The sequence below is a fragment of the Melanotaenia boesemani genome, chromosome 8 (assembly GCF_017639745.1).
Source record: "Melanotaenia boesemani isolate fMelBoe1 chromosome 8, fMelBoe1.pri, whole genome shotgun sequence".
In the NCBI taxonomy this organism is placed as follows: domain Eukaryota; kingdom Metazoa; phylum Chordata; class Actinopteri; order Atheriniformes; family Melanotaeniidae; genus Melanotaenia; species Melanotaenia boesemani.
This window is the reverse complement of record NC_055689.1, coordinates 35,735,869-35,751,495: the sequence shown is the minus strand read 5'-3', so window position 1 is coordinate 35,751,495 and position 15,627 is coordinate 35,735,869. Positions and strand designations below refer to the sequence as shown.

The 15,627-nt window shown below is 41.9% G+C and overlaps 1 protein-coding gene across 1 annotated transcript; it reads right to left on the bottom strand.

The window, feature by feature from the left end:
* Nucleotides 1-6,203: 6,203 nt before the first annotated feature.
* LOC121645159 (hemopexin-like) lies at nt 6,204-14,974 on the bottom strand. The gene is made up of 8 exons (XM_041993565.1): nt 14,895-14,974; nt 14,507-14,523; nt 14,249-14,332; nt 12,996-13,108; nt 12,774-12,879; nt 6,859-6,989; nt 6,616-6,763; nt 6,204-6,496 (listed from the first exon to the last, which is right to left on the bottom strand). The coding sequence occupies exons 1-8, from the start codon at nt 14,957-14,959 to the stop codon at nt 6,270-6,272; spliced, it is 891 nt and encodes a 296-aa protein (XP_041849499.1). The 5' UTR covers nt 14,960-14,974; the 3' UTR covers nt 6,204-6,269.
* Between the last annotated feature and the right edge of the window lie 653 nt (nt 14,975-15,627).

Here is a 15,627-nt window from a genome sequence, read left to right as displayed (position 1 = left end):
GTGTGTGTGTGTGTGTGTGTGTGTGTGTGTGTGTGTGTGTGTGTGTGTGTGTGTGTGTGTGTGTGTGTGTGTTGGGGCTGGGTAAATAAATAAAATATAAAATGGAATAAGAAAACAAACAGATAATACACTACATCATTGTTGAGCGATGAGGTAGAGTATTATGTAAATTCTCATTTGTAGGAGGTGTCAGTTTATGAAACCTTACTGGTGAGTACGACAGCAGACGGGAAGAAAGTGTTTCCATGGTGAGAAGTTTTGGTCCTGATGTGTCACAACCTTCCGCCAGAGGATGATCCTTCCAGCCCGGCTCAGATCCTGGACCAGTACAGGTCCAAGACAGAGGGCAGATTGCAGCTCTGAGCCGACTGGACGCTTTGCTGCTGCCTGCTTGTGTCTTTGATGGAGGCAGATGTGTGTGTTCATGTAAACCGGTACATAAAAAACTGTTTAGTTAAAGATAAAATATACAAAAAAGATTGAAAAAATAAAACAAAATATTTTTACTTTCCCAGAGAATGTGAAGATACTTGATTTAAACTGATAGAGTAATTAAAGTACTGTAGAAAATGTGGGGTTGGATGTGAAAGACCACCAGTCTCCAGCCGCCTCCTGTTCCACTTTTAGAAAGTCAGACTCTGCCCTCTGTGGTCAGTCATAAAAGGGAGATTAGATATTGGTCCATGGACTGACGGATCAGATGCAGCAACGTTGTGATGCATGTCAATAAAAATAAACTGATCTGTTCTACGTGGAAGTGCAGCGCTTCTGGTTGTTAGTTTAGCTGAAGCTGTTCTTGCCTGATGGGATCAACAGGACAGAGAGAGCTGAAACATACATTTTGAGTTTATGGTGCATCACTGACAGTAATGCAAAGAATAATTTTTTTCTCACGAAAACATTTAATTTGTAAAGAAAATCTTGAAGTCGTCATCACAACTGAGAGTTAAAGGAATACATGGCCTGGCTACAGGGCTGGAAAACACGGGAATGATGGATGATAAGTAGTTTTGGCTTTTTCAGAGGTATGAGATCTTCTCTAATGAACCTACGCTGTAGCTTAAGTAAAGAAGACACTCATGTTAATGTTTCTAACAGAGCAGGTTAACAGGAGGAAGCTCCTCATGATGAGCTATTCTGCACAAGAACATCTGATGAACTCGTGAATTTTAATGAAACACCTTCAGATAAAGTTTTGATAACAAACATTCAGCTGCATCACACAACAGACTGTCAGAGCTGATCACTTCTAACTTCTTCTACAATGATTCAGCTTCTTACTGCTATGACTTTTCATGTGGAATAAATCACCAGCTTGTGTGAAGCTTCCTCCGTATCGACGTCTCTGATATCTGGGACTCAGCAGCAGATGTTGAGGAAAAATAGTTGAGAGGTAAAAAGAGCTCCGGACGGCAGCTTGATGTATAATTCAAAAAGTTTTATTACAAAAAGTGATATGTTAAACAGATCTGCGGCATCTGTGTGGACTCTGGCCAGCCGTAGAGAACTCCCCTGACTATGCGTACCAGTGGCCTCACATAGGCTCACATACACAGAACAATGCTAAGCTAACATCTGGGACAAATCCTGAGACTCTGTATATGAGAACATGTGATACTATACCCTGTAGGGTTCATCACCATGCACAGATAGAGCCTTGGTGGTGCTGAAGCACCTGTCCTTGCCGTCACGTAAAAATGTGTAAATAGTGGGCACGGCGTGGGCATTACTGTCAGAAAGGTCAGAAAAGTCTTTTGTTTTAATGTATAAAATAAACATGTACGTATACCTCTCAGACTGGTAATAGTTTATTTAGTGTTAAATAATATTTCTTTCTAGTTCCTGTGTGTTCCAGCTAGGTGGGCGGAGCTGCAGCTGTGATTGGAGAGGGTGAGGCCAGATACTCCACCCAGCACCGCAGCAGCCGTGTCCTCAGAGGAAGACCCGCAGGTGCAGAGGGACACCATCACTGCTATTAACCAGGTGGACAAGGAGCTGCAGGAGAGGGAGACGGTCTTGATGGAAATTGGGACAACAACTACAAAAACACTGTGTAAAAATGAATAAATAAATGAAATCCACCTCTTGTATGTTTCATAAGCGTCACTTCTAGACCTCCAGTCTGTCTCAGTCTGCTGGATCTCAGAATAAATGACCAAAGCTAAATTTTCTCATCTTCTTTCACTGACTGCTAAATGTTGGCAGCAGACTCTCCACTTCATCATTTCCTTCATTTTTATTCTGAACCATTGGTGTCAGTTTCCTGTTTTTCCAGATTTTGTGCATATGCCTGGGTCAGAGTTTGTGTGGAGGTAGGAACATTCTCCAGCCAAGTTTGGTTTTTAAACAAAGTTTACTATATTTGGCGTACGCCGGTTTCTGTACCTATGCTAGGTTTATAAAATGAGGCCCCAGAACAGTTATTTAATGTCAGGAAGTTGTGTAGCTGCTGGAAGACAGCTTTGTCTATAAACTTACTAAGACAGGAGGCTTGATATCGGCCTGTAGCTGCTCAGGGACGAGTCCAGGTTTTTCTTTTTCAGTAGTGGCTTGATGGCGGCTGTTTTTAGGGCCTGAGGGAAGACGTCTGAAAGCAGAGACGTGTTTATATCTGGAACATATCTAAGGCCATGCATCATGACACGTTGTTAAAAAACCCGGTTGCTGGTTACTGAGCCAGGCACCATACCATTTCAGTGGTATTTTCACCAATGCACCGTTTCTTGATAACCTCTGTTTGGGCTAATTTATTGACAATAACAGCATCTTAAAGAAAACACAGAAATGATCAGACAGAGCAACATCCATCAACACAACCTGGGACATATTCAGACCTTTAGAGACGACCAGATCCAGGCAGGGTCCTCTGGTCCACATGCTGAGTTAAACCAACGTTATCAAGAACACAATCCTTCAGTCTCTCTGCCCTCCAGGTCATCAGCATGAATGCTGAAATCACCAACAATTACACAGTCAGAATCAACACAGATATTCAACAGTAGTTCAGCCAAGTCATCAAAAAACGTTGCACAGTGTTCAGATGGTCGATAAATGTCAATGAACAACACACAAGAGGGGAGGTCATCTGGAGAGCCACATATCCGAATGACCCAAAGTCTTCTAAGATATCTGCTGCATTGGAGGGAGTCATTAAAGCAAACAGCCCCTCCTCCACCTTTCTGATGTGATCTAGCTTCACCCACAGAGCTGGAGTCGTTTCTATAAGAACAAGCATCATTTTCTCTGTCTAACCAACTTTCTCGTAAAAACAAGAAATGTAAGTTTGTGCTTTGCATTAAAATCATTGATTAAAATGTTTTTACAGCCAAAGATGTGACATTTAGCAAAGCTAGCTTCAGTGTGCTAAAACCATTACCTGTCCAGGTGTTGTTCTGGGCAGGTTGAGGTTGATGAGGAATGAACACAAGATGTGATAAATTTATAGAACGTACTGGGTGAATCTGGCTTTTCTGAACATTTATCAGTCTGATTGGTGTCTACTAAAAGAGGGATAAAAGAAACTAACTGAATTGTGGGACCCGATCCTGGAGAGAGCCATGAGTACGCACATAGCTGCAGCCTGGACCAGCACAGATCCATCAGATGCTGGGCTGTAATCAGGCTGGAGACAGATGGAGGAGTTTGGTTCTGTCCTAGGAGGTGGGCGCTGGGGCTGGGACGACTGAGTCAGACCTCGCTGGGGAGCTGGTGGGGAAGGATGAAGCAGGATGTTTCGGTGTAAAAAAATGGGACTGGAGCATGGGGTCAGTTTGGTCACCACAGTGACCAGCTCCTCCACCTGGGAGGTGAAGTCCAGGAGGGGTGGAGAGGATGGGGAGAGGGAGGGTGACCTGGATGGTGGATGATGAGATGAAGGGGTGTGTCCTCGCTGGAAGCTTTGGGGGTTTCTTCAGGAAGGGGCTGAGGTGGTCTTTTATCAGGGTTTTTTCTAGGCTCTGTCTTATCATGTTGTTCTGGTCTCTCTTGTCTGTTCAGAAAATAAAACAGGTTGGAGGTGAACAGCCTCACTCCTGACCTGTTCAGGCAGAATCCATCTGGCTTAAAAACGTGCCTGCGGATGCATGTGTGGAACATGCAGCCGACAGCCTTGTTTTCAGACTAAACAGCCTGCTGGATCTCTCCACTCCTCCTCTGATTGGAGGGAGGGCCACTGATGAATATCTGGGCATCCGGACAGCTGATGGTATCCAGCAGTTCAGTAAAGTCCCATTTCAGCTCCTCAGATCGTTGCTTCACAGCATCGTTCCTCCCCACATGCAGGATGAGCTTTTCCATCTTTGGGGGCGCAGCCACATCTGATCCCATCTCCTTCACGTCTTTCACACCAAAGTCACCAACAACCAGAGTCTGAGGCCCAGCCGTTTGCTTTTTCTGTCGCCTTTTACTTTCTGAGTCGTTCTTTGAGTTGTTGAGAAGGTGCTTGGTCTGGATGGCAGAGCAGGCCAGCTGGTCACATCACTAATCTCAGCAAATGGGGCTCTGCCTGTTGCTCGTCCTCCCATTTCCCTGTGAGATGATTTACTCTTCGGTTTTGGCTGGAAGGGAGGCATCTTGTGGCTAGTTAGCTTTAGGTCCTGAGTAACTGTAAATAAGGCTTCTGCTATTTGTAGGCCATGCTGCCGTGACAATGAGAAGATTGTAAAGGCGTCTGCGTCATCACCAGTAGGTGCTGTGTAGCTCCGCAGAGACCCGAGGACCTCTTCCAGACCTGACGTACACCCCTGCTATGCAGACGGTTAATTTGGGATTAGGGGTTTCCGGATTTCTGGATCTTCTCGCTGAATTTGTGTAGTAACCACCGTTTTTAAAAACAATAACCAGTGGATCAAGTTGATGAGAGGCTGATCAAATTAGTTCTTTGTTTTCTCCCATAAGTTAATAAAGACACTGAACCATACTGGACCCCATTGTTGATTTAAAACAGAAAGTACCTACCGAACTGAAGTGAACCATCAAAAGAACTCCGACCTGGTGAGTTTACTGGCTGATACCACCCCTGCTGCCACCTTCAGGTTTGGAGGAGAAACTGCAACATGACACCAAAATGACGCGTTCCCCCTACGCTTGGGTGCAAGCGCAAACTCACCAGCGTCAGCTACGCCGTAACCGACCGCATGCAGACGCCACACAAGGACAAATCTGCCTTCAGAGTCTTAAAAAATAGCAGTATTCCAAATCTACCACAAAATACAGTCTCAGCGATTAATGAGAATCCAGGAACCATTGCTCATACATTTCTTGAGTAGAAAAATGAGAATATTAGCAGAAAAATCCAAGCAGTGGGCAGAGCGAAGCAGCAAAGTAGTTTGTAGGGTGTAGAGGTAGAGGAAGGTATGGCTCAAGAGACACTTTCTTATGGTCTACAGGCAGTAGACAATTTAGCTTTTTGCCACTTTACGGAACACAAGTTGTTATTTTACAATGATTAGCTTGATATATTTCTACAAGTTTATGGTTTATGGCTTCGTGTTGGACGGTTCAGGCCTCTGATAACCGACACCTCATCGGGCATTCTCCCGTACTTATAGGATTACTTTACTCATTCCTAGATGAATTTAGCTATCCTCTGGAGGAAATAACCATTTACATTTTCTACTGTGTTCTAGGTGAATTTACACCAACACAATAACACATCTTCATTCTGACACTTCTGTAGTACTCTCACATGACTCAGCTTTCCTTTGTAACCAAGATTACACATACAGCCCTTGTAGTTGTTACGATATACTTAATTTTTTTCAGTATGTCATTTCAGACAGAGGGCAGATAAAATATGCCTTAATATCAACCCTAGGATAGCATTTTAGCTAACCAAAATGGCAGATTTGGAATAACGCTGCATGACTGCAGCAAAATCAGGGTCACGGTAGACAATTTGCTTAATGTTTGTGGTGGTAATTACAAAAACAGTCTTAATCAAGACTGAAGCTGCTGTGGTTAACAATGAATTTCTGGTATAACACTTTGTTTTGTGTAGTAAGCCCTCTAGTGGCTAAACTCTGACATAACACCGGCAAACTAGAAATAAAAGGAAAAGAGCTTATGGTGAAACAGTGTTTATGGCAAAGCCAAAAAGGACTCGCACTCAGTTGGGTTTTACTTTACTTTTTTAATTCACCAGACAAAAGTCAAATAAGTCTGTATGAAAGGTGCTTTATTTAAACATAAGTTTAAACATCTTCACCCCATTATCATTGTCATATAGAATGCACTGATTGTAATGTGCCGTGAAATCTTTATTTCAATGCTTAATCCTCACAACCCAGGATTGCTGAGGTGATCTTCTTTGGCTTAGAAACAATCCTGCCCATAGCCAGTATCATAGGGCTTTCATAGTGGTAATATTCTGAGCCCTTAAATAGTTTAATACCGTCTGGACCACACAGACCAGCATCGATATCTGACAAGGGCAAGGGCACATCTCGGATAACGGTCCAGGGCGTGGCAGAGAGGTCCACATCTTTCATTCTGTTTCCTGTTGGAAGAAAAATCAGTCAAGAAATCTGGAAAACACTTTATAAGCAAACAAGATCCAGCATTCAGGACCAGCTTTTTTTAATAAAAACGAAAAACACAAGACTTTAAAAATGTTACCTTGGATTATATGAGCGACGTGTTCATCTGGACACACAAAAGCTGCGTCCACAGGTCCATCTAAGCCCATCTCATGTATCAAGTATCGAGGACGGTCGCCAATGCGGGTGACGTTGGAACCTACCAGATAGACGTAAATCTCACCATCCTGCAAATGTTTGGTAAAGGAGAGATTTCATTTCCCTTTTTCCCCCACTGAAACTTCCATGAAAAAATGAGATAACATTTTCATATTAGGCGTACCTTAATCAAGTACATCTTATCAGTGTAGGAGAAAGCAGCTTCCACCCTGTCGCGTACTTCTTGCCATGCCCTGGTTATAGGTAAGGAGTGGAGGCCATCACGGATGGTATCCAGACGCATGTAGACACGACCTGTGCAGATTGGACAACCCCTTAAGCTCAAGCTCAAACAATTTCTCCTCCTACAGAAACACATTTTGGTTTTTCTTTAACATTTTTGGTTGATAGTTAGATGGGAAGGTTAAGACTGCTCAGACTGTTATTAAAATACGGTCTTATAGAGAGAAGCCAGCAACATTGCATAGACACCAGTCTAAGGACACTAGCTTTGCTTAAAGGGGCCTTATTATGCTATTTGGACTTTTCTGAGCTTTCTTATCAGACAAGTGAGTGTTGTGTTTATTTTTAAATCACATAAGCGCATGTTTGAGTTTTCCAGTGTGCCTCTACATTCAGTTTCCACAGCGCTGAAAACAATCGGTTTTAGAAAGTTTTTATCTACTTCGATATTTCACTGACATCTCAGGGTGGGAGGCGGACTCAGTTATTAGTCATCTTCTACAGATTGAGCACGTTCACGAGAAGAAAGGCTCACCCACCTTCGCTGTATCGTAAGGCAGAAGACACTGTGGTGGACACAGCAGCATCTCAGACAAGAAATGCTTCTTCAACGGGAAAAGCTACATTTATTCAAATTCCCGAAGAAAACATCGGTCAGACGGCACTGGATGGAGTTTGTTTTTGGGAACCAGCCACAGAGTTGCACCAACGTTTCTATCTGTGACCGGCACCTCACCGGAGACAGCTGGATGAATAAGGGCTGGTAAAACGAGGGATCTGCTACCAGGCTTTAGCTGAAAGGAGGGTCTGTTCCTACAATCAAGGACCGCGTTTCCGATCCTGAGCCACAAGCTGCAAGTAAAACCAAACAAGTTGTCTGTTTTGTTTTCATAGTGTGAGCAATGGTCAGACTAAAGGAATAAAGCCCACACTTACTTTACCTGATTGCTACCAGCAGGTAACACACCTGTAATGATGACCAGAAAGATGAGCAAATGTAACAAGCAGGCTAAAAACATCCAGCTGATTAGCTACATGGAACAACGAATGTCTATGGCAAAGGCCAGAAAAGCAGCGATCTCCACCGTCAGTTCTAATGGCTGCCGGTGCTTCTATGGCGAAAATAGCGTGTACTGCCCACAAGTACCGTCAGCAGCTGACCAATGCGAGGCAGCCTGCATCAGGTGGAGGCGGGGCTTAGGCCGAAAGAGTCTCATTCTGCTTGTGTCTGGCAGAGGCTGATCTGAGGGCCTACAGAGAGGATCGATATATAATAAATAAAAGGGGTTTGTGAAAATTACTGGATTAAATTCTGCCCTTACGAATTCACATTTTAAAGTAAATTAGGATGATATGAGCATAACATTGCTCCTTTAACTTGAGACTAATGTTTTATAGATAGGCCACCAACATTAGCTTAGAGACCAGTGTAAGCTAGTTATCGGCCTTAAATTGATCTCTGTTTAGGGTCATACCTGAATAAAAATCATAACTAAGAATTTTGCTTAAAAATTGAGTCAGTTTCACCACCTCTTCTAGCAGTCATGTGAAGCTTCAAAATTCTATTATATGATGTAGCTAAATGCTAACACTAGCCTGCTAGCATGCAGATGAGGTTTATGCTAATATGCTGATATGAAAGATGTTGCCATCTATTAACTATGACCTGGTATTGTGGAAATTGAAATTTTGCATCACATATTGTGTAAGGAAAAGCCTTACTTGCTTTGACACAATCCACAGATTGCGTCCCAGGGGGAGTTCTGGTTCCTGGTCTTTCCTGTCCCAGTTTGTCCACACACCAACAATGTCCAGTGGAGCCATGGCACTAGCAAGGAAACAAAATATCATGTGGGTCTAGTTAGTATGGCTGCAAATGTAAATATACAATTACTTTAAGTAATATTTTGGCAATAGAATTAACAATAGAAACAATAGAATTAATTGAAAATAAATCTCAAGTGATGCTAACCTGCTGTGGCTGATAATGTCCATTTTCATCACATTGCGGTAAAAAAGGCTCCAATTCCGACACCTTTGGCCTGGGTGCTGTTTCTGTGGTGCTCACAATGACGCTGGGGCCCATCTGCATTGAAATGATGCACAAGCAGATCCTAAGAAATGGGATCTAGAGTAATATTTGGTAAAGATTTCTTGAAATGAATGAGATTCATCCAACTATGTCATCTTCTGCTTCCCATTTCTGACCAAACTGAGTATTTTGATGTGTTTAGAAGTCTGATACCAAAAAAAGTTGGGTTCTATTATTTTAGATGCAGTTTGTCACAGATCAGCAAATCTCAACACAGTTTTACATCTGAGAGACTCAGCCGCTCTCAAATGCTCCTTTTATACCCAGTCATGTTACTGACCTGAGACCAACTAACCTAATTATTCGTCAAATGCTCCTTCAGTTGTTTTTGATCTGACCAACAAGTGTAAAACTTCACCTGCTGTGCTGCAATCCACTCTTGGTTTACCAGGTGCAGTTCTGGTTCCTGGTTTTTCTTTCCCTTTTTCATTCACACACCAACAATGTCCAGTTGAGGAATGGCACTATTAAACAATCATGTAGTTATAACATCTGTAACAGTTACTAAAAACGTACATGAACCACAGTAAAACTCAATAAATCAGAGTCACCACAGAGATGCTAACCTGATGTGGTAGATACTTCCCATTTTCATCACACTGTGGTAAAAAGGCTCCGATTAAAGTACCAGTGGCCTCTACTCGGGATCTGTGGTGCTCACAGTGACGCTCAGCTAAGAATGGGACATACATCCACACAGTTTATTAAGAAATATTAGAATTTTTAGCTAAACTATAGAGCTAGGATAGCGACATAAATCTCCGTTTTTGTTGTAACAACAAAAAAAAAGGCACAAATCACATCTACAAGTACAGATTACCTTTGCAAGTCTTATAATACAAGCTATATTCAAGATTTTTATTGCCTGTATGCAAGCATTTGTTCCTCAACTTGTACCAATCAGATTTCTCTAATCCCTAACCAATCACACATGGAAGAAATCTTAGCAGAATTAGCTGACAGTAGAGACACGTTTTTCTATTTCCAGAAGAAAACAGAGTCTCCATGAAGCACCTTGCTTTCAGGGAAAATTTGCTAGCCTTGGTCAAACAGTAATACTTTTTTCCATGATGTCAATTTTGTTTGTGGAGTCTGAATCTTTGTCTTGTTCTCTCTGTGATTGGTTAGGGATTAAAGAGATCTGATTGGTTCTTGAGTATGCATGTAAAATGTGGCACAAAGGTATTTTCTGATATGTAAATCAAGACTTTGCATTTTCAGACTTGTCACATGGATTAGTATCTTCAGACTTCTAAAGTGTACTTGTATTTTTAAACTTGTAAATATTTGTTTATGACTTTAAACTGAAATTTAGTTGTATTGTTAGACGTGTAAATTTTTTCTGTATCTTGACTTTTACCTTTGATTGTTCTTACACTTACAAATATGGATGTTCAAGTTACAAAATATTTGTACAACCAATTTGCAGCTTTATAGAAGCACAAGTGGCTCATATAACTGTCTCACAGAGATTTAGTGAGCAGGTTTAAAGGCATAAAAAGATACCTGAACTATACCATCCATGCCCTTTATGTTCTGCCTTTTCTTTCAGATGAGACTTAGTATTTAGATATGTAAATATTAAATGTCCTGACAAGTCTGAGGCTTTACCTGCTTTGCCGCAGTCCGCAGATGGTGTTCCAGGTGGAGTTTTGGTTCCTGGTATTTCCAGTCCAATACTATCTACACACCAGCAATGTCCAGTGGAGCCATGACACTAGCAGAGTAATGAAATATCATATAGTCATAATGACTGCAAATGTAAAGTGATAATGCATACTCAAAATTCAGTAAAAAGTCCAAAAACGAACCTGCTTTTGGAGATACTCTCCATTTTCACCACACTGGGGTACAAAGACTCCAGCTATGGGTTGTCCTCCTGTAGTGGTGGTCTTTGTACTGTTTCTGTCCTTTTGGCATTTAGTCGTGGAACCTTCTGGTTTATCTGGTTGAGAATAAAACACAAATTTAAATGATGTAAGATTTGTTAGAATAGCAAAACAGACAGGACTCATCTGCTTCATGATTATCTGGTGCAACTAACCCATGGAGTCTAAGCAGCAGTCACATCAGACTGTTTACATGCCTTAAATTAGTTTTCATACCCTAAAATGATATTTCGACCTGGTGACCCCCATCCTGCACAGTACAGCTAGACTTAAACCGGTCATGCAATCATTTAAGAGAATTAGGAGCAAATTAGGAGGGGGACATCTACGTGGCCTCCTTGGCTGCACCCTGTGGCAGCTAGCCTCTCAGTTTTAATTACATTTAGACATCAAAACACATGAACACAACACACAAACAACTTCTGCGGGGCGTGCCATGTAGTGCATGGCAGGCGGAGCTGCTTGGGTGGCATTGCTCCTAGCATGGAGTGGTCACTGTCCCCCAATTTTAATGGCAAACAACACACAGTCATCAGCAGGGAAGGTGAGGGTAGTGGGGTCCTCTCACACCCGTTTCCTGGGCGCCACTGGGGATGGGCAGGGGGAGGTGGTTGCACCAGGGGCTGGGATCCATACTGGATCTGCTGATTGGGTGGCTGCGGACCCTAGGGGGTGCCCAGTCTACTGCATATGGGTGTGGTGTGACGGGAGAGTGGTGGGGTGTGGTGGTGGGAGCTGGATTCGAGGCTGGGGGAGTGGTGAGGGTGGAGGAGCGGTCGGTGGCTGCCTCTAGGCTCTTGCGGCTCGGGGCCCTTCGCTCTGGCCTCCCTGGATGGCCATTGCCTGGCGAGGTCAGCCACTACTGATCTTGGCCCGCCTCGTGGCCATGGGGGGCTCTGTCTGGGGCCTTCCTCTGCTGCCCTCGGGGTGGGTCTGGTCTAGTCTTGGTAGTGGGGGGGGCTTCGGTTCATGCTCTGGGATTATCGCTGATCGCCCTGGTGTCTGGGCCGCCCTAGTCTGCTCTGGCCTCTGTGGAGGCGTGGTCATATTTGCAGGGTCACACTGATCTCTGCTCAATCCAGACTCCTTTTACTCTGCAAGCTGACACAGTCAATGAGTTGTCCAGTGGGTTTATAGACAAGCTATTTTATTCAGGTTTATTTATTTATTTATTTATTTATATATATATTTTTATGCGTGTGTTTCTGGTTCTTTGTTTGTTGTTGTGATACATGTTGTTGTTGTCTTGGTTATTTTTAGGAACTCCTGATGATGATTCTTTATATTTGAATTTGAATCATTCAATTTGAATCTGAATATGCCTGTTTCAATAATTGCTTCAAAAACCGAATCTAAATGACCATATTTGATATTGAATCTGTTAAAATTTGTTTTAATTTGTAGTGAGAGTGGCTGGCCTGGATCTTAGAGTCCCTCTCTCTCTCTCTCCCCGCCACCACCCTCCCCTCGCCCTCCCTCTGCTTGTAGCCGTTGAAAACAACTGCACAAAACTGACGTTACTCCATCTGCGATTGACTAGTTTTGCCTCACGTCAGGTCCCGGATGTGTGGCACAAAAGTTTGAATTTCAGATCTGAATTTGTATTTCAGACCTCCTGGACGGGATAGAAATGCCTGGAAAACTTCTGTAGACCACCTAAAGGGTAAAATATCCATCACATTTACCCCACAGAGCTACACACCACCGCTCCTGAGACGCTGATGATGATACAAATGATGGCGCTCAGGATGGATGAGTTTTAAGGGTTAACATGTCCAAAAGCATTATTTAACTATTTCAACTTCCTTTCAGATGAGACTTGGAGTTTGGATATGTAAATGTATGTTGTAAGTCTGGAGAAGTTTAAAGCCTCACTTGGTTTGCTGCAGTCTACATCTGGTACACCAGGTGGCGTGGCAGTTCCTGGTATTTTCCGTCCCTTACTGTCTGCACACCAGTGATATCCGGTGGAGCCATGGCGCTAGCACAGTAATGAAAGGTTGTTCAGGTATGACTGCGAATTTAAATTACAATTACTTGAATAGACATGATAGTACACAATAAAAATCAGTGTGGATATTCTCAGTTGACGCTAACCTGGTCTGGCAGATACTGTCCGTTGTCGTCACAAGCTGGTAAAAAGGCTCCAATTAACCTGCCTCTGGCCTCTACACGTTTTCTGTGGTGCTCGCAGTGGCGCTCCATTATATCTAAAGACAAATGACATAAACATATGCTGAATTTTAAAAGAAACAGGCAGAAGGGTGCTTCCATATAGAAATATCCACATAGTTAAGAACTGCAACCAGTTTCCTTTTGTTTTTATGTCCAAACTGCAGAAAAGAGGTTAATCTAAACAGTGTAAAAAGGTTTTCTACGCTCATCAGGAAAAGACTTTCTTTGTCTGAGAGGAGAATTAAACAAAGATCATGTTTTAAATAATGTCCACTACATTTATGCTGTGATAAGCTAAATATATATGTATGTATTACGAAAAGCAGACTATCATCACACACTGCGTTCTATTTGAAAAATACGACTAAAACCACTGAATACCATATTTAACGATGGATGCACCCAGAACCACCTGCAATTTATTGTCATCTTTATTTTAATTTCTTTCTGTTTTGTGTCCACTAAGTTCCTGGTGTAAACAGACCTGAGCTGTTATCGATGTTCACCTTGTTTCTGTGGTGTTGTTCATGAAATGTTGCATCCATACACGTGGTAGATCAATCATCATCAACAAAACTGGCTGGTGGTTTTCTAGTTTTATCATCAGTTTAAAAGTCCTCATGCAACCCCAGCAGGAAAAAGACATGATGTAACACAGTTCTGTCCATTGTTATCTGATTTAGTTCTACATGCATTAAAGAAAACCTGGATGTGCTGTTCAGGTTGTAATGAGAAGATCAGATCAGGGTCAATGTGGGCAAAAACCTCCGATTTAAGTCACTTTGCCGGCAGTGTGAACATGGACTCAGGTGAAGGGATCCACCAAATTTCTGGGGACTATACGGATGGAAAAATGCTAATTCGCCACAAAATTACATGCATATAAATAAATAAATCACTATCAGTTTCAGAGGAAAATCAATGAAACCCAATGAGGACACTCCAGATAAATATTGGCCAAAGTCTTTGATTGACTGATCTTATCTTGTTTGTTGATGGACCGACTGCAGCCAACAAGGTAAATATCAGCTGACGCACTTTAAACCAACATCTGTGTGCATCCCTACCGCACAGCATATCCTATCCTTTATGCTATTTACTTTAACTTCATACTTTCTGCATGTAAACAGAAAACATTAGATATGCTATTTTAATGTTTTTCTCCATGTAATTACCTGCAAAGACGTACGTGGTGCCTGCATTGTCTGTAGTTATGGCCCCAAGTTTGACATCACTGCACTTCGGGGGTTTACCTTTGCCTGCAGGTGGATAGACAACATTGCACATGTCACTGGTTTGTTGCAGAAAATAATCACCTTTCCATTCATTTCGTGATAAACTTACAAATATTAGGTATATAATATATAACATGAGGATGTAAAAGCTTCAAACAAGTTCTGCACAGTTATGTAATCGTAATACGTAGAACCCACCTGCTGCTGAATCCAGCCTGTGGAAGATGAAAAGAACAAAATAAGTTAGTTTTCTGTGCTTCTGCTTAGCACCACATTGTTCTTCAGATGCAGGGCTAAAGAAACATGATGATAAAGCAGTCTTAAGTTTGTCAAATTGATCCAACTGGTGAACTTAGTGAACCAGCAAACAGAGTTAAAAAATAAATGTTTGGTCATTTTCACCCAGAAAATTTAAACTGCTGAGATGAACAGAATCATGTTAAAAATGTCAAATAAACAGGGGAAAAAATCTGTTTATGATTTACTACATCCTATATCCGTACTACATATTTATATATTAGCCTAAGAAATAACCTGTACACAGTTATGACCTGTTATGGATGAAAATGCATTCATTAATACTCACAGCGGTCCTGCCCTGGTGAGGGCCAACGCCAAGCACAGAATCAGAGTTTTAGAGACCAGGTCCATGCTTGTTCCCCTGAAGACCCACGCTGGGACACGGTCCTAAAGCGGAGCTTTGCAGGAGCTGAACTTATATTCCAAAATGATTATGTAAGTATTTACGTATGTGGGTGGACATGTCTGAAGCAATCGTTTCCCATCAGTCATTGCTCAACCTTTTTTACTGGAACTGTTATTTCCTTCTGGAAGAAATAAAATATTTATCTTTTTTATTGTATTTGGTTTATTAATTTTAATTAGTTTAATATTTATTAATTGGTTTATTATTTCTCTGTGGGCATGTTATGTTTGTTCCATCTAACTTGAAGTTAGCTAACACAGAAGCTTCTAGTAACCCTTGATGTTGAAAATAATTGATCTTTTTGGTTAATATTTTACAGACTATGTTTTATAATAGCATTTGGGGCAGAACACGACCTCTGACCTCCTTTTACTGGATCTACTCTTGGAGAAAAGTGAATTGTAAAGCATGCTGGCATAGTTTTATTTACTTAAATAATTTTTGTGTGACACTGATGTGATTGATTATAATAAATCATGGAACACAGAGTGTCACCAAGGAGGGTCTGTGGAATCTGGATTCTCTGGCTTGGCCCCTATTTTAGGGTCCAGGTTTAAGTTAAATACATGATATTACAGAACCAACACCTAGGGCAGACCTCAGTAGTGACTTT

Bases quoted from the DNA above. Each gene is read 5' to 3' on its own strand.
- LOC121645159 (XM_041993565.1), bottom strand. From the start codon at position 14,959: ATGGACCTGGTCTCTAAAACTCTGATTCTGTGCTTGGCGTTGGCCCTC. The intron at 12,880-12,995 runs GTTAGCGTCAAC...TTACTGTGCTAG, and splicing joins GACAGTATCTGCCAGACCAG to CGCCATGGCTCCACCGGATA. The intron at 6,497-6,615 runs GTAACATTTTTA...TTCTTCCAACAG, and splicing joins CGTCGCTCATATAATCCAAG to GAAACAGAATGAAAGATGTG.